This window comes from Myotis lucifugus, unplaced genomic scaffold (assembly GCF_000147115.1).
Source record: "Myotis lucifugus unplaced genomic scaffold, Myoluc2.0 scaffold_2, whole genome shotgun sequence".
NCBI classification, from domain to species: domain Eukaryota; kingdom Metazoa; phylum Chordata; class Mammalia; order Chiroptera; family Vespertilionidae; genus Myotis; species Myotis lucifugus.
This window is the reverse complement of record NW_005871050.1, coordinates 16,450,051-16,469,432: the sequence shown is the minus strand read 5'-3', so window position 1 is coordinate 16,469,432 and position 19,382 is coordinate 16,450,051. Positions and strand designations below refer to the sequence as shown.

General features: G+C 36.9%; 1 protein-coding gene across 2 annotated transcripts in view; it reads left to right on the top strand.

The window, feature by feature from the left end:
- Window positions 1-6,766, top strand: part of MCTS1 (MCTS1, re-initiation and release factor) — a 12,627-nt gene extending 5,861 nt beyond the window's left edge. For both annotated transcript variants that reach the window (XM_006082147.3, XM_006082146.3), the window contains exons 4-6: window positions 3,468-3,601; window positions 5,506-5,573; window positions 6,557-6,766. In XM_006082147.3, the coding sequence (XP_006082209.1) occupies window positions 3,468-3,601; window positions 5,506-5,573; window positions 6,557-6,638 (284 nt within the window). In that variant the 3' untranslated portion in view covers window positions 6,639-6,766. The remainder of the gene's footprint in view (window positions 1-3,467; window positions 3,602-5,505; window positions 5,574-6,556) is intronic.
- Window positions 6,767-19,382: the final 12,616 nt, after the last annotated feature.

Here is a 19,382-nt window from a genome sequence, read left to right as displayed (position 1 = left end):
TGGCCTGATCACCCACAACGGCTCCCCCCACCGGCCTGATCACCGACAACTGCCATCCCATCCTGGCCTGATCACCCACAACTGCCCTCCCCTCTTGGCCCCTAACCGCCTCTACCTCGGCCCCACCACCATGGCTTTGTCCAGAAGGTCTCCTGGAAGGTCTCCCAGTCTAATTAGCATATTACCCTTTTATTAGTATAGATAGAGGCCTGATGCATGGGTGGGGCCAGCTGGTTTGCCCTGAAGGTGTCCCGGATCAGGGTGGGGGTTCCCTTGGGGGACGGGGTGGACTGGGCAAGGGACCTGTGGTGGTTTGCAGGCCGGCAACGCCCCCATTGGGATGGGGGTCCCCACTGGAAACAGTGCCGGCCTGGGCGAAGGGCTGGGGCAGTTTGCAGGCCAGTCACGCCCCCATGGGGTGAGGGTCCCCGCTGGGGTGCCTGGCCAGCCTGGGTGAGGGCTGGCTAATTTGCATGTTTCTCTTTATTGTAGATATGGACACAGTGTTTTTTTAAAAAAATATATATTTTACTGATATTTTACAGAGAGGAAGGGAGAGGGATAGAGAGTTAGAAACATCAATGAGAGAGAAACATCGATCAGCTGCCTCCTGCACACCCCCTACTGGGGATGTGCCCGCAACCAAGGTACATGCCCTTTACCGCAGGGTTCCTCAAACTTTTTAAACAGGGGGCCAGTTCACTGTCCCTCAGACCGTTGGAGGGCTAGACTATAGTTTAAAAAAAACTATGAACAAATTCCTATGCACACTGCACATATCTTATTTTGAAATAAAAAAACAAAATGGGAACAAATACAATATTTGTATTTGCATGTGGCCTGGGGGCCGTAGTTTGAGGACCCCTGCTTTACTGGAATCAAACCTGGGACCCTTCAGTCCGCAGGCTGATGCTCTATCCACTGAGCCAAACCGGTTAGGGTGGACACAGTGGTTTTTAATATGGACATACATTATGGGTTGTGAGGATTAAATGAGATAATATATGTAATGTAGCTAACACAGCATCTAAAATGTAGTAAGTGCTCATAAATGGTAACCATTATAATGATTTAGTAATTGTTTATACAGTGTGCACTAGCACTAATTATCATCATCATCATCATTATTATTAAAGGGTAGCTGTTCAGCTGTTAATGAGGATGGAGATCTGGAAAACAAATTATGGCTTATGAATAGTAAATGTATTCATTCACATTCTTTTTTTTTTAAGCCTTAGGAGCTAGGCATTATTTTTTAAAATATATTTTTTATTTATTTTCAGAGAGGAAGGAAGAGGGAGAGAGAGATAGAAACATCAACGATGAGAGAGAATCTTTGATCGGCTGCCTCCTGCACGCCCCACACTGGCAATTGAGCCCACAACCCAGGCATGTGCTCCGATCCGGAATCGAACCATAACCTCCTGGTTCTTAGGTCAATGCTCAAGCATTGAGCCATGCCGGCTGGGCTGTGTTTTTTAAATTTTAAATCCTCACATGAGAATATTTTTTCCATTGATTTTCACAGAGTGGAAAGGGGGAGAGAGGTAGAGAGAGAAACATCGATGTGAGAGCGACACATCAACTGGTTGCCTCCCTCATGCGCCCGACCTGAGGGCCAGGGAATCGAACCTGCAGCTGAGGTATGTGCCCTTGACTGGAATTGAACCCAAGACCTTTCGTTGCTTAGGCCTGGCGCGCAGGCCAACGCTTTAACCAGTGAGCCACTCCAGCCAGGGCCATTCATGTTCCTTTTTATCAGTAAGTTGTTTAAATTAATTTGGAGTCATGTTTAAATTAATTTGTAGTGTTATTATCTGATAAGTGTGATGGCTACTGGTAAAACATTAAAGTGAATAAATTTTACCAATTATTGTTGTTGTTATTCCTAGAGAGCCCTGAGAGGCCTAAAAAGTTTCCCCCCAAGCATTGTTTAAAATCCTCCAGGGACCCTTTAATTGTTAGGTTATGAATTATTTGTAGATACACACACAAAAATATTTTTTTAAGATTACAAAATGAATATGTGTTCATTCTAGATATCAGGAAAATATAGAAATAAAATTACCTGTATTCCCGTGACCTAGAGATAATAATTGTTAATATAGCGGTATACTTCCATCCAGTTATTTCCTGTATGGTGTGTGTGTTTGTATGTATGTGTAAATGTGTATATTTTTCCTTTTTAAGTTGGGCTCTCTGTTATATATATATATATATTTTAATCAATAGACTTATTTTTTAAAAACAGTTTTAGGTTTACAGGAAAACTAAGCAGAAAGCAGAGAGTACCCACCCTTCTCTTGTTATTAATATGTTGCATTAATGTGATACATTTTTTACAATTGATAAACCAATATTGATACATTATTGATAACCAAAATCCATAGTTTACATCAGGGTTCATTTTTTGTCTTGTACATTCTGTGGGTTTTGCCAAATGAATAATGGTCACTGTTAAAGTATCATATAGAATAGTTTCACTTCCCTAAACATCCTCTGTGCTTCACCTATTCATCCCTCTCTCCTGCCTCTCCCCTAGCAACCACTGATATTTTTGGTAATTTTTCATTCTGCTTTTCCCTTTTAACATTATATTATGAACACTTCCCAGGGTATTATGTATTCTTCAAGAACATGGCTCTATTATATAGATGTTGTAGATACACCTTAAGTCATATATCGCTTACTTTATTTTTGGACATTTAAGTTGATTCCAGTTTATTTCTATTATAAATATTAGTGTGGCAATGAATATCTTTTTAACTATATTGTACGTCTCTCATTTTTTTAGAATAAAATCTTAGAAGTAGAATTACTAAGTCAAGAGAGTTTGAACCTTTTTAAGGCTGTTGATACATGTTGCCAAGTAGTCCTAAAGAAAGGTTGTAGTAATTTATAAGCCTTCTAGCAGTATATGGGAATGCCAGTTTTCCTACACTCTTGCTAGTACTGGAAATTACTTTTCTTAAAAATATTTACTAATTTCTCTGAATCTATTTTTGTTCATTAGTTTATGTTATTCATTAGATTCCAAATATGAGTGAGGTCATGTGATATTTATTTTTCTCTGACTGGCTTATTTCGCTTAGCATAATGCTCTCCAGGTCCATTCTTGAGGGAAGAGTGGGTGGGTGGGAAGAGATCAACCAATGAACTTGTATGCATATATGCATAACCCATGGATACAGACAATAGGATGATGAAGGCCTGGGGTCGGGGTGGGAGTGGGCTGAAAGAGTCAAAGAGGAAAAAAAGGGGATATATGTAATACTTTCAACAATAAAGATTTAAAAAATATTGATAAAAATATTTGCTAATTTGCTAAGTGAAGGATGGTATTTCAGTTTTATTTTGCATCTGTCAGAGTACTGTAATTTTGGGAAATATATGTCTATGTCCTTTGCCTTTTTTTCTGATGAGTCATTACTCTTATTAATTTCTGTAATGTATTTATTTTCTTCTAGATCCCTTTATCTTGCCACACCAGCAGGTTGATAAAGGAGCCATCAAATTTGTACTCAGTGGAGCAAATATCATGTGTCCAGGCTTAACTTCTCCTGGAGCTAAACTTTACCCTGCTGCAGTAGATACGATTGTTGTATCCTTCTCAGGCTCTAACTGTCGAAAAACATATATTTATGTCATTACTGAAAGATCTATCATCCAAAGGAACATTAGATGTACTTTTTTGGAGGTGACTGTTACTATTACCTCATGCCTTTCTGGTTACATTTGAAAATGTGGGAAGTAACATTATTTCTTGAGATTAAATTGTGACCCAATTTAGAAATTAAAAGAGAACAGGTAAGAAAAGAGTCCCAGCTGCATTTCAGCCTAGTTAGGGCCCAAATGTTATCAGATTCAGGACACAGTATAAAACTCTTGGTTATTAATGGGGAGGATATATCTGATATGATTGGACCACTTCTTTGGACATCAGCTTGCTACTTTTATGTTTGACATTGGAATAAAAGGACTCAAAGGGAAAAGAACATAGGTAACAGGTAGAGTGCTAAAAGTAGGTAAAGTGAGTAGTGGAAAATACTGGCAATTCCCAATTTTTAAAGTTCATTTTAAGTTGGTTGTTTGGGCCTCAGAATATGATTTCTCAAAGAGAAATGTTAAAGTCCTAGATAATCCTTAAGGATCTATTCAACTCAGAGCTGAGTAATTCTGCATTATTTCCATTTAGGTATATGGTGCTGTGTCAGCTATATTCTAAATTAAATAGGTTTTTGCCAACTTTGTCATAGATAAAGTGGCCATTTGCCTCAAGATGAGAGAAGGAACCATACATGGTGGGAATGGGGAATCACTGTGGAGTGGGAAGGCTATTGGAATGGGTTTAAGAATGTGTCTTGTGTTCAAAAGGAGGCTGTCCTATGTTGTGGAAGTTATATCTAAGGGGTAGTATAAGTTGTATGTTTATATCTTAGGAATAGTTTGTATTGACATAGATACTGGTCACATAATAGGTGCTTAAATATTTGTGGAACATTGAATGAATGAATGAAAAACCGGTGGAGAAAAGTATTCTGTAAAAATAGGTTACCTTTTTATGTTTATGATTTTTCTAAGTGTTGCAAGTTTAGAGTTGTGGAGTTCCTTTTTTGTTGTTGTTAATCCTCACCAAAGGATATTATTTCCCATTGATTTTTAGAGAGAGTGGAAGGGAGGGGAAGAGACAGAGAAACATTGATATGAGAGAGACACATCGATTGGTTGCCTCTTGCAGGTGCCCCAACCAGGGCCAGGGTCTAGCCTGCAACCGAGGTTTGACTGGGAAAATCCATCCCTGGACCCTTCAGTCCTCCGGCCAACACTCTAATCACTGAGAAAAACATGCTAGGGCCTGGAGTTCCTTTAAATGGGAAATTTTCCTAGTACTTAGACTTTACTTTTAAAATAATTTTTATTTTGAAATAATTGTAGGCTTTTAGAAAGTTGCAAAGCTAGTACAAAGGGTACTGTGTATCCTTGAACCATTACTTTTAAAAACATGTGCTGCAGTGTTTAACATTCTAGATGCTTCAAATGATAACCAAAAATGCTCTGTTTGTTCTAGGTTGACGCTTGCTTACATTGGGCTCTTAAAGATAAACTAGACATATAATTATTGTTTTACTGTGTCCTTTACGTAAAACCACCATTCAATGGTTAAAACACTAGAACAATTGATATTTATTTATTTCACAGTTTTTAATATTTAGGTTCAAAATTTTCTTTTTTTGCATCACTTATTCTGGTTTTGTTGGCATTAGGTTATAGTATTAACATCTGACTTAAAAACCAAGAATGATTATTAGATTCATTAATATAGCATTTATTGAGTATTTATTCACAGTGTGCACAGAGACTCTAATAGGTCCCTGCCCTGAAGGAGTTATTGGTGTAGGCAAGGATATGAGATGGTTCAATGTGGCTTAACTAGTAATGTGATCATTATTTGACACCACCTCTCCAAGGCATTTTGAAAAATATTTCTTAGCTGTGTGTTTCCAGGCCATCATGGCAGAAGGAAAACAGCATGCTCTGTGTGTTGGGGTCATGAAGATGTCTGCAGAAGATATGTAAGTCTCATGTTAGGCCCCCTTAGCTTTTGAGATATGGGTAACCTATCTCAAAAGCATCAGAATGACAGGGGAAATTTGCTCTCATTCATACCACATCTTACAAATATGTAAGCACAGAAGCCTCATTTCTGATTTTTCCTAACACTTAGAAAGCCAGTGAAACATATTTTGTCTCTGGGATTGCATTCTTTTTTAAGCACTCTGAAAAGAACCCGTGTGCCAATGTAACTATTTTGTATTGTATGTATGTATGTATGTATGTGGCATTTTAGGAATTTTTTATTTAGTATGATTTAAATTAGGTGTAAGGAAAGATGTTTTGCTACAATTTTTAGAAAATATATATTTTATTGATTTTTTACAGAGAGGAAGGGAGAGGGATAGAGAGTTAGAAACATTGATGAGAGAGAAACATTGATCAGCTGCCTCCTGCACACCCCCTACTGGGGCTGTGCCCGCAACCAAGGTACATGCCCTTGACCAGAATCGAACCTGGGACCCTTCAGTTCGCAGGCTGATGCTCTATCATTGAGCCTAACCAGTTAGGGCTTAATGCATATTTCTAAACTATATTCCAGAACATCTACAACTTTTTAAACTTAATTAGTATTGTGTGAATATTCCCATAGTTCATACCAACCGAATTATATATCTCCTTTTAGTTTGCCTAATCAATGTGATTAAAATTATGCTATTCTTTAATGTTAAAAAAATTTTGTAACACTTTGATTTTCTCCTGACATGTTGACGCATTATTACTCTGTTTCTATTCACCCAATAGATCGCTAGAATCACTGTAAGACATGAATTGCCCCAGAGTAATGTAGTTTAATGTAGACAGTAATGTGAGTGTAATATAAATAAATTCCCTACATGTAACTCAATAATTGCAAAATAGCAATGCACTTTGAATTATATTTACCATGACTAAGCCTATAAAATGCACAACGATATGTTTATGTGCTTTTTTCCTTCTACAGTGAGAAAGTCAACAAAGGAATTGGCATTGAAAATATCCATTATTTAAATGATGGGCTGTGGCATATGAAGACATATAAATGAGCCTCAGAAGGAATGCACTTAGGCTAAATATGGATATTGTGCTGTATCTGTGTTTGTGTCTGTGTGTGACAGCATGAAGACAATACCTCTGTAGTTGTGCTGAATAAATTCAAAAGATGCTAAAATTCTGTTAGCTTCAACAATTATTTTAGTTTTTCTTAAACTCCAGTTAAAATTGGGTAGGAACAAACTTGGACATTAAAAGGTATCTGGTAAGTAACCAAACTCAGACAACTTCATGTCCTTTCTTAGGCTAATGATGTACTGTAAGATGAAGGGCAGGACTTGATAAATGAACTTGCCAGTACACGGTTGACCACTCCCCCCGCCCCCCCACCCGAGAATCTGCCAACTTCATGGGGCTGGAAACTAATTGGGAATTTTATCCCATTATCCCAGGACACCTAGAAGTGCCCCTTCTCTTTTTGTGTGTTGTTTGTTCATTGTTGTTTTTAAACTTTTCCCGATGGAAAATTCCCATACATATACAAAAGTATGGGGAGAATAGTATAATGGACCTTTTCTATATCCATCACCTAGCTTCAATTCATAACCAGTTTTATTTCATCTATATCTCACTTATTCCTTCCCGCCCCAGTCCCTGATTATTTTGAAGCAAATCTCAGATATATAATTTTATCCATAATTACTTTAGTATGGATCTTTTAAAAGATAAGTGGTTTTCTTTTTAAAAAAACACAAACATAACCACAATGTAGTTGTCACACCTAAAAATGTAACTGTTTCTTAATACAATCAAATATCTGGACAGTGTCCAAATATGTGACAAATTGACTTGATTGCCTCTCTTTTTAAATTTTTTTAAACTGTTGGTTTGCTTGAAACAGAAACCAGACAAGATCCATTTATTGCATTTGGTAGTTATTTATTGAAATCTCTTTTAATCTGTAAGTTCCCCCTCTTTCTTTTCCTCTTTATTTACGAAATTTAGTTGTTTTGTCTTACAGAGTTTCTTCCCACATTCTGGATTTTTGATGATTATATTGCTGTAAAGTAATTTATCTTGTTTTTATGCCCCCTGTCCAGCCTGTAAACAGATAAGAGTAGATTCAAGTTCCATTTACTTAGTATCCTCTCTTGAAATTATATAGGTGCCAGAACTTCAGATTTGGGTCTCCACTGTATTCCTCAAACAATGTGCATCTTCTATCATAAGTGGACCTACTTCAGTAAGATCAGTAAGCAGTTTTGGGAGTTACATGAGCTGTTATGAACTTATATAGTGATGATAGGCCTTTCTTCCTAATAACCTTGCTGTTATTCTAGTGTCTCAGCCATCTTTATTTGGTTGTTTACAGGCATGTGACGTGGTTTTACTTTTCAAATGGATACAGACATTTACAAGCTTTTGGTGGCCTGTGTTACAGTTAGAAGTTGGTGAGAAAGGTGAGGGACAGAAAAAGAGAGAGACCATTTGGCTGGCTATTACAGCTGGGCCTCTCAAAATATAACATAGGTGAAGGTAATAGATCCAAGGTCTGACCCTCAGATTGAGAAATGATTTCCCACTAATGAAACTGGTAGGACTTTGAGATTCCTATGTTAGAGTGTAGATGTATTTAGAGTGGTAAGTTTGCTTAGGGTAAACAATTAGTAAACTGGAAGTTTCTTGGTGAACATGGCTAAGAGCAAAGGAAGGTTAATAATTTGGGGGAATATTTCATCTAGGCTGGGGCAAGGCTTAGAGAGGTTTTCCTGCTTCATCATTAATTAGAAGGCTTATGTCTGCCATATTTGTTTCCGAGCCTGTACAGGAACCCTGATATTTTACTTCCTGTATCCTTTTTAAGTTATACATAGAATATTTTCCTTTGTTATAACAGTTATATTCTACAGCCTACCATATTGTTATATTTTATTGTTTATTCCTGATGGATAAAAATGTAAATGATCTCATTAGTACCACATTTATAAATCATCTTTCAGAGTAGGTTTCTTCAAAAGTTGTTTCATTTTATGCTGACTTACCAATTTCAAATTCAGATATCTGCCCATCTGGGGAAGGAGGGACCCTATTTGAGGCCTATATAGCTCCTTATAGTAGTCTTAAAAAGAGAATATCTGAGTCAGTGTCAAAACTAAACTTTGAAATGGAAGAGTAAGCATACTTTTTTTCTTTCTTTGAAAAGCAGTAAAAACAAAACAAATACTAAACTTGAAACCTTTACTTTTGGTGCTAAGGTAATGTTAATTGACCAAGATTGCCTATGGAGTATTAGTAATGAAAAACAAAGCACACATAGTACAGAAATTAAAACCTTGTATTGTCTTGGTTTCTGAAATAAGTTATCCTTTTTTTCTAACCACTGTTACGGTGGGTGTAGGGAATACTTTTTAAATATTCAACATCAGCATCTGTGCTTGTTTTTCTACTATGCTGAGGTACACTGACTGTGTTGCCTTGGTGATGTGGACTAAATATGTATTGTTTCCTGCTTCCTCTGGGTCTGAGGCCTCAGGTCATTGGTGTTAATCAGGGGAGCCTTATCACTTTCTAAACATTAGATCATGCAGGGAACCCAAATCAAAGAGGTTAAACTAACACATGTCAGCCTAGGCACTATGCTTAAAGGGAACCTAGTTTAACCACATTCCTGAGAGTAGAAATACAGGAAGATCCTGTTTTCTTTTAGGCAATTTAAGTTTCAAAATTAATTTTCTGTCAAGTTAGCCTACATTTATGTATATCTGACACGTTTACTCAGGCAAGGTCAGTTCAGCTCAAGGACATTTTTGAATATCTCCTAGGTTCTAGGTGATGTGGCATAAAGTTGAATAATACACAAACGGCCCTTGCCCTTAAGGATCTTCCAGTTTAGTGAGTAAATTTAAATTTGAAAAAAATCTGCCCAATGGTGACAGGCCAGTAGGAAGTTACTAATGCTTTTCCAATTTCAGCCATCAAAATTTGCAAATTACACATGAACCAAATATAAGAATATTCTTTCTATTGTATCCAGTGTAAGAAGGTTAAAAAAATCTAGATGTCTTGGAGTTTGGACAATTCTGCATTCCAACTGTCCCATTGTGCAGTAATGCAAAGGCCTGATCAACCCTTTTCTAGCAGACTGTTATACTGGTTTTGTGGTTTTCTGTTGGCAGCTACTTTTTTCCTTTTCCTTTTTTAAAAATGTTCTGGATCCCAAACAAGCAGCTGGATTTATCCCAGGGGTAATCATGAACATTTCAATTCAAGGTATTTGATAGTCCCCAAACAGAAGATCATATGGCATTTGTCAAATAATAATGATATCCAGCCAACTTCCCTCTCTGTATACAAATCAGCTACTTAGGATATAGTATTTCTAAGCATAGTATTTCAAAAAACTATATAAGAATGGCAAATAACTAAATTTGCAGCAGTATTTAATAAATATTTTACTTTTTTGTTGTTCATAAAAATTTTAACGGGAATATGAAATGAATGTATGCCCAAACAAAATGTAAATGTTTTAACTTTTTTAATCTAAGTTCCTTAATTTTGAGAATATATCTTTCAAGGCTCTTCAGGAAACTCAAAATGTTCCAATTTTCCCCCTATATATTGAATTTATTGGGGTGACACTGGTTAACAAAATTATACGGGTTTCAGGTACACAATTCTACAACACATCATCTGCACACTGTATTGTGTGTTCACCACCCCAAGTCAAATCTCTGTCTATCACCATTTAGCACCCTTATGCCCTCCTCCACCTTCCCCTATGTCCCTCCCCCAAGCAATCACCACACTTGTTCCTGTCCATGAGTTTTCTCTCTTTTATTTCTTTTTTGCTCAATCCCTCCACACTCCCAGCCCCAAACCAGTGCCACCCCACCCCGAACAGCTATCAGCCTGCTCTCTATGATTCTGTTTCTATTTTGCTTGTTAGTTCATTTTGTTCATTAGATTCCACATGTGAGTGAAGTCACATATTTGTCTTTCTCTGACTGACTTATTTCACTTAGCATAATGCCTCCAGGTCCATCCATGCTGTTGCAAAGGGTAAGGTTTCCTTTTTTTTTTCTTTTTTTACTACCGAGCAGTATTCCATTCTGTAAATGTATCACACCTTTTTTATTCACTCAACTACTGATGGACAGTTGGGCTGCTTCCATATATTGGCTATTGTAAATATGCTGCAATGAACATGTGGATGCATATATTCTTTCAAATTGGTGTTCTGGGTTTCTTCGGATAAATTACCAGAAGTGAAATCACTGGGTCATAAAGTCAGCACCAATTTTAATTTTTTGAGGTAACTCCATACTGCTTCCACAGTGACTGCACCAATCTGCATTCCTACCAACAGTGCACTAGTGATCCATTTTCTCCACATCCTCATCAGCACTTGTTATTTTTTTATTTATTGATGACAGCCACTCTGACAGGTGTGAGGTGATATCTCATTGTGGTTTTAATTTGCATTTCTCTGATGATTAGTGATGTTGAGCATCTTTCATATGTCTATTGGTCATCTCTATGTCCTCTTTGGAGAAGTATCTACAGTATTTAGGTTTTGTGCTAATTTCTTAAATGGATTTTTTTAGTGTTGAGTTTTTTATTAAGATCTTTATAAATTTTGGATATTAACCCCTATCAGAGTTAATATTGGCGAATATGTTCTACCATTCAGTAGGTTGTCTTTTAATTTTTTTTTATGGTTTCCTTTGCGGTGAAAACAGTTTTTAGTTGATATAATCCCATTGTTTAATTTTTCTTTTGTTCCTCTCACCCAAGGCAATATATTAGAAAAAATATTGCTAGGAGAAATGTCCAAAATTTTACTGCCTCTACTAGGATTTTTGTGGTTTCAAATCTGACTACCTTTAGTCCATTGTATGTTTTTGTCTCCTTTGTCAAATATTAATTGACTATAAAGGCATGGATTTCTTTCTGGGCTCTCTATTCTGTTCCATTGATCTATATGTATGTTTTTATGTCAGTACCATGCTATTTTGATGACTGTGGACTTATTGTACAGTTTTATATCAGGTAGTGTGATTCCTTCCATTTATTTATTTATTTATTTATTTATTTATTTATTTATTTCCTCACCTGAGGATGATATTTTTCCATTAACTTTTTTTTTTTTTTAAGAGAGAGTGGAAGAGAGAGGGAAAGACTGAGAGAACTATCGATGTTAGAGAAACACATTGATTGGTTGCCTCCTGCACGAGCCCCGGCCAAGGCCCAGGCCAGAGAGAAGCCTGCAACCTAGGTACGTGCCCTTGACTGAAATTGAACCCAGGACCCTTTGGTCTGCAGGCTGACACTCTATCTACTGAGCCAAACCAGCTAGGGTCAACTCTGTTATTTTTTTTCTCCTTCCACATTCCTGTGGCTATTTGGGGTCTCTTGTGGTTCAATATAAATTTTTGGAATATTTGTTCTAGTTCTCTGAAATATGCCATTGGTATCTTGATAGGAATTGCATTGAATCTATAGATTGCTTTGGGTAATATGGACATTTTAATGATGTTAATTCTTCCTGCTCATGAAGATGGTATATACTTCCACTTATTTGTATTTTTTCAATTTCTTTCTTCAGTGTCATAATTTTTTGACTACAGGTCTTTTACATCCTTGGTTAAATTTATTCCTAGGTATTTTATTCTTTTTGAAGCAACTGTTAATGGGATTGATTTCTTAGTTTTCATTTCTGATTGTTCATTATTGGTGTATAAAATGAAACTGATTTCTGGGTATTTATTTTGTATCTTGCTACTTTACTGAATTCATTTTTCAGTTTAATAATCTTTGGTGGAAACTTTAGGGTTCTCTGTATACAGTATCATGTCATCTGCAAATAATGAGTTTTACTTATTTCTTTCCAATTTGGAGGACTTTTATTTCTTCTTGTCTGATTGCTGTGGCTAGGACTTTTAGTACTATGTAGAATACGAGTGGTGAAAGCAACATCCCTGTCTTGTTCCTGATCTAAAGGGAAACACTTGTAGTTTTTGCCCAAGGAGTATGATGTTGGCTGAGGGTTTGTCATATATGGCCTTTATTACATTGAGGAATGTTCCCTCTATTCCCACTCTGCTGAGAGTTTTATCATAAATGGGTGCTGGATTTTATCAAATGCCATTTCTGCATCTACTGATATGATCATGTAGTTTATCCTTCATTTTGTTTATGTGGTATATCACGTTTATTGATTTGCAGATATTGTACCAGCCATGCATCCCTGGAATAAATCCCACTTGATCTTTTTAATGTATTGTTGGATCCAGTTTTCTAATATTTTGTTGAGGATTTAAATGTTCCAATTTCTAAAAGAGTATCCACTGAAACTGATATATAACGAAAGGGGAAAATGTGTGTGCATCCTATGTCAATATAACCATCACTTCTGAGGTCTCAGCAATCAGAAATTTATTTAAGTTATTTAGTAACTTGTAAGAATTAGGTCATTCTATATAATAAAAGGCTAATATGAAAATAGACTGAACGGTGGAATGACCAGTCGCTATGACATGCACTAACTATTAGGGGGCAGATGCTTAATGCAGGAGCTGCCCCCTGGTGGTCAGTGTGCTCCCACAGGGGGAGCAGGCCTAAGCTGGAAGGTGGACATCCCCCGAGGGGTCCCAGACTGTGAGAGGGTGCAGGCCGGGCTGAGGGATACCCACCCCCCAGTGCACGAATGTTATGCACTGGGCCTCTAGTTAAAATATATTTGAAAACCTTTCAGAACACTTACGTTTAGTGCAGTGATGGCGAACCTTTTGAGTCGGCGTATCAGCATTTTGAAAAACCCTAACTTAACTCTGGTGCCGTGTCACATATAGAAATTTTTTGATCTTTGCAACCATAGTAAAACAAAGATGTATATTTTTGATATTTATTTTATATATTTAAATGCCATTTAACAAAGAAAAATCAACCAAAAAAATGAGTTCGCGTGTCACCTCTGACATGCGTGTCATAGGTTCGCCATCACTGGTTTAGTGTGTAATTGTATTAAGGCAGTAAAAATTAGACTAAATAAATTGTATTCTTAATATCTGAGTCTCTCAACAATAATTCCTAATGAAATCATACCTGTCACCATGCAGACTGACACATGTAAATGTATACTTTGCATTATATGTTTTTACACTTTGTATGTATACTTTGTTATACTTTTTATGGCAGGTAAAAGAGTGAGTAGATATAATGAACCATAACAATGATTTGTTTGCTATTGTATTTAAACTAATTAATGACTTGTAAAGGACTATTAACTCCATTAGAACAGGAATGAATGAACAAGATTGAGAACCAGTTTTTAAATCTGCTGAGACTACTAGGTAGGCTGGTTGGTTGGTTGAAGAGGCTGGCCCTCTTGGAGAATATAATTTACGTATGGAAAGAAATATGGGAGATGACTCACTGGAATTTCTTTAAATATGTTCATTAGAACAGGTCATAGGGAAGAAACATTGATTAGAAAATATAAGCTAATTAATATTATTAAATTAGTTCACTTTAAATTAGTGAAAAATTAAAAACACCATATTTTATCGTTAAACACTTTGAGAAATAAAAAATCAATTTGTGAAATAATTTCTACTTAAAACTCTAGTTGTTACATATCTCACTATTGTGCAATGTTATTTAGATGTCTTATACACTTACAAATTGCATTTTAAAAGCAAAACAAATTATAATTTCCAAATCATAATTTTGTTGCTTTTCTTGTTTCATTTGCCAATTCTAAAATACTTTAATTTCAGAAAATATGTGAATATAGTGGACTTTTAAGGCATAATCATTTACCCCATTCTTTTCAAGTTCATTTTAAGTGTTATCAGAACTTTACCATATTCATAAATTTAAGAGGTACAAAGATTTACTTTTCTTTCCTTCTTATTTTATTCTAATTTTTTATAAGACTTGATTATGAACTATAGCTATTAACTTTAATCTATGGTGAAATTAGTAATTTTTCTGATTTTCATAAACATAAGAGCAAACTACTGGATTTTAAGCAGTTGTTTTAACTAAGCACTTACTTGGAGAAAGTGCCATTTCTCTAAACATGTGCCTTGAAAACAAATCTAATTCAGTTCCCATATTGGGGAGAATTTGCAGTCAGGTGACGTATTTTTATTCTTACCAACTTCTGTTTTAAAAGGGGACACTTTCTGTCTTTGTCCCTAAATGCTGGGTTGTCCTTCTATGCTGATGCATGATGAAGCCGTGAGGCTTGGGAACTTGCAAACCAATAAGATGATTTTATGATGAAACTGCACGTTAGATTGACACGATTAATAGTCCTTGAATTAGCTTAAATTTGAGACAACTTTTATAAGTTGCAGCATACACTTTCTTCTAGTTTTGCTTCCTTATCAACAGGGCTTGAAAATTTTTTTCTGCATATTGACATTTTAACAAATTTTCTGAAAGATTTCATATGTATTTCTTAGTCTGGATACTGTTTTCATCAGTTCTAATGTTTCCCCATTCAGTGTTAAAGACAAAATTTACTGTTTACTTAAACATTAGATTAAATTGGGCAAGGTGAGGAGGACTGGGGGGCGGGGTGGGAGGGGGGATGTCCTTTTTCCCTGTAGCTCTGGACAGCTTTCTTAGAGTTGATTTATCCAAGATTAGGAAAAAGTATGCTTTGGCATGACTAAGATTGTTTTAATGTTTGCTGTGTAAGCATTTTATATTTAAGAAAGTTCAACCTGAAATGTATTTGAATATAGAGATAGAAACAGCTTCATTTAGTGGAATAATAGCAATCTCTAACCCATCAAATTAATATCTATCTCTTAAATAGCTTTCAAAAAGCACGTGACTAGAGAAATATTTTTCACTGCAATGCTTTGTTCTGTTTTAAAAATAGTAGGGGCGCAGGGCCAGTGTCACTCAGTGGTTGAGCGTGGACCTATGAATTCCCAGTCAGGGCATATGGCAGGGCTTTGGGCTGGATTCCTAGTGTGGGGTGTGCAGGAGGCAGCCAATGATTCTCTTTCATCATTGATGTTTTTATGTCACCCTCTCCCTGCCTCTCTGAAGTCAATAAAAATATATTTTAAAACAATAGTAGGGCTAAAATGTAGTAAAAACTTGGATACTTATATAGTACTGTACTTATGTTGTGTTTTACAAGGTAAAAATTTTATGTTTTGTAAAATGTTTTAAAAGGAGTCCAGAACGGAGTCCACTTTCTTGCTTCCAAATGCAGAGGTCCGAGAGAAGGGCACATGGCCTCATTTGCTTCTGGGTGTTTTCAAATCCAATGGTCTCTCAAGTGCTAAATGCCCAGATACATTTGTAAAGGATGCAGGAGTCACACTTAACCAATAGTTTTTGCCAATATAAAGAGAAATTTCTTGATTAAAGTGTGAGGAGATAGAAACCATACTGATCTGGGCAATTTTTGCTCCAATGATGTCTAATTTGTTGTGGAAGGGGAACATGCTCTAAATTAATGTTCTTAATAGTAACTTCTGAATTTCACCTTAAAAATATTTACCTTATAAAAAAGATGTTTGAGGAAGAGCTATTTTATTACATGGCACAGATTAAATGTACAGATGTTATCTTAAACTATTAATTAAGGAGTTCTCTTGTGAATTTGAATATTCAATACCAGCTGTTATTCACATCAATATTTTAATATTTTACCATAAAGATATTTAATAAAAAGGATTGGTACACATTTAACTGTAAAAGTGCTAGTTAAACTTGTGAGAGGGAAAGGGAAATAACATTCCCTGAGCACTTACTTAATTTTCTTGCTTAATTTTTATGATGAGTCCATGAGGTAGATTTTAATTCTCATTTTACAAATGAAGATACTAAGGCACAGAGGGGTTATATAATTTTCCTGAAAATACACACCTAATAAATGGCAGAATTAGGATTTGAACCTAGGTCTGCCTGATTGCAAGGCCTGTTTTGCAGACAATCTCCCCTCATTTGTTATTAAATGTTAACCTCAGCCCACAGTCCCATCACCATCTTTGTTTATGGGTTACTGGAGAGAAATATAATTTGCCAAACCTCTGTTCCACAGTGGGAAATATGGGTGGGATGTGATTGCATAAGAGTGGGTTGTTGCTTACACATTGTCTTTGTGCTTTTGAGGGATTGTTTTTCTGTTTCCCTCTTAATCAGCAGGGTATAACTTTTGAAATTGGACTTAGTCCTGAGGTCTGAACTTTTCTGTTATTAGTCACCTGGCTTTTTTTTTTTTTTTTTTACTAGTAATTAGAAACAAAGAAGTGGGGAGGTGACAGTGTAGAGAGTGTAATATACAAAGGCAGTACTAGCAGCTGCTTTGTGACTACCAATATATCTAAAAGACAGATGGGGAGAAGGATTAGTGAGTATTAAAATTAATGACAGGAGCAGTTTGGTTCAGTTGTAACCTAAGAAAAAAAGCTGAGGAGCCTAATCTTTATTTTGCTCCTGATCTAATGATTTAATTTTGATAAAGAAGATCCAGTGATTGAACTCATGCAAGGAGATGGCCTGGAGCCTACTAAAAGCGAGGTTGCAATTTCCATAGCATTCAAGACAACCAGAAAAATAAACAGGACTTTTAGAAGAAACCAAGTTTCCCAATAAATTCTATTTAAAAAAAAAAAAAGAAGAAACCAAGTTTTCTTTCATTCAGAGGTGGAGGTAGGGTCCTTGCACTTATGGAATTGTGTTCTTTTTTAAAAATTTATTTCTTTAGAGAGAGGAAAGAGAAACATCTATTTGTTGTTCCACTTATTTATGCATTCATTGGTTGCTTCTTGTATATGCTCTGACTGGAGATGGAACCTGAAACCTTGGCATATCAGGATGACACTCTAACCAACTGAGCTACCCAGCCAGGATTTGTGGAATTGTTTAGACCTGTGCTGTAACTGTAAGATACTGGATTTCAAAAATTTAATAAAAAGAATGTTAACTATATTTTCTTTTGATTACACATTGAAACGACAATATTTTGGATATATTACGTTAAATAAAATATAATGCTGAAAATAATTTCACCTCTGCCTTTTTACTTTTTTTGTTTTGTTAATCCTCACCCGAGGATATTTTTCCATTGATTTTAGGGAGAATGGAAGAGAGAGGGAAAGACTGAGAGAAATATTAATGTGAGAGAAACACATCGATTGGTTGCCTCCTGCACGAGCCCCGACCAGGGCCCGGGCTGGGGAGGAGCCTGCAACTATAGTACGTGTCCTTTACTGGAATCGAACCTGGGACCTCTCTAAAAATCAATGAAAAAATATCCTTGGGTGAGGATTAAAAATAATAATAATAATAATAAATAAATAAAATCCATTGGTTGTCTCTTGCACATGCCCCGAACAAGGCTATGGATAGAGCCTGCAACTGAGGTACGTGCCCTTGGTCAGAATCGAACCAGGTACCCCCCAGTCCACAGACTGACTCTCTATTCACTGAACCAAACAGGCTATGGAAACCTTTACTGATTTTAGAGAGAGGAAGGGAGAAACATTGATGTGAGAGAGAAACATCAATTGGCTACCTCTCACACGCCCCCCCCCCATACCAGGGATGGCACTCACAACATGGGTATGTGCCCTGATCAGGAATCAAACTGGCCACCTTTTGGTGTACAGAATGACACTCCAACCAACTAAGCCATACAGGTCAGGGCCAAATTGAAGACTTTCAAGATGAAAGGACCACCATCCTATATAATAAAGAGGTAATATGCAAATTGACCATCATGCCCTTGCACAAGATGGCTGCCCCCATGTGGTCACAAGATGGCCATGCCCATGTCACAAGATAGCCACCCCTAATATCATCACAAGATGGCTGCCACAAGATGGCCGGCAGGGGAGGGCAGTTGTAGGAGATCAGGCCAGCAGGGGAGAGCAGTTGGGGGCAACCGGGCTGGCAGGGGAGGGCAGTTGGGGGCAACTAGACTAGCAGAGGAGGGCAGTTGGGGGCAACTAGACTAGCAGGGGAGAGCAGTTGGGGGTGATCGGGCTGGGGAGAGCAGTTGGGGGTGATCGGGCTGGCAGGAGAACAGTTAGGCATCAATCAGGCTGGCAGGGGAGTGGTTAGAGGGTGATCAGGCTGGCAGGCAGAAGCAGTTAGGGGCAATCAGGCAGGCAGGTAGACGAGTGGTTGGGAGCCAGCAGTCCTGGATTGTGAGAGGGATGTCCGACTGCCAGGATCAGGCCTTAACTGGCAGTTGGACATCCCCTGAGTGGTCCCAGATTGGAGAAGGTGCAGGCTGGGCTGAGGGACACCTTCCCCAGTGCACACATTTCTTGCACCAGGCCTCTAGTATTCTAATAATAGACTATGGCTTGTTTTACTACTCAGGCAAAACTTACACAAAGTGATTATTTATTTGACTCTCTGTATGAATCATGAGTTTGGGCTCTTTTGCTTTCCACAGAATACCAGGCCTTGTGTTGAGCTCATCAATACTCAATATATACAAGGAATATTATAGTGTATAGACTCCATACTAATAAAGGTGGATTTCTCTTTCTTTTATTTTGATAGTGACCCCAGATATATACAATCATTTTATCATTTCATACTTTCCAAAAAATTCATTGTTCCCATTACCCTTTAAATACTTATCTTTGATGATATGGGAAATATTGAGTGATTATTTTTGAATTAAACCTTGGGGGACTCCTTTGCTGGGAGGTTGACAAACATTTCTGAATTTCTTTGTATGCCAAAAGAAAGCTAAACTTTTACAAACATGCTCTTCATGTAACAATGCAGATAAGCATTTAACCATTAAT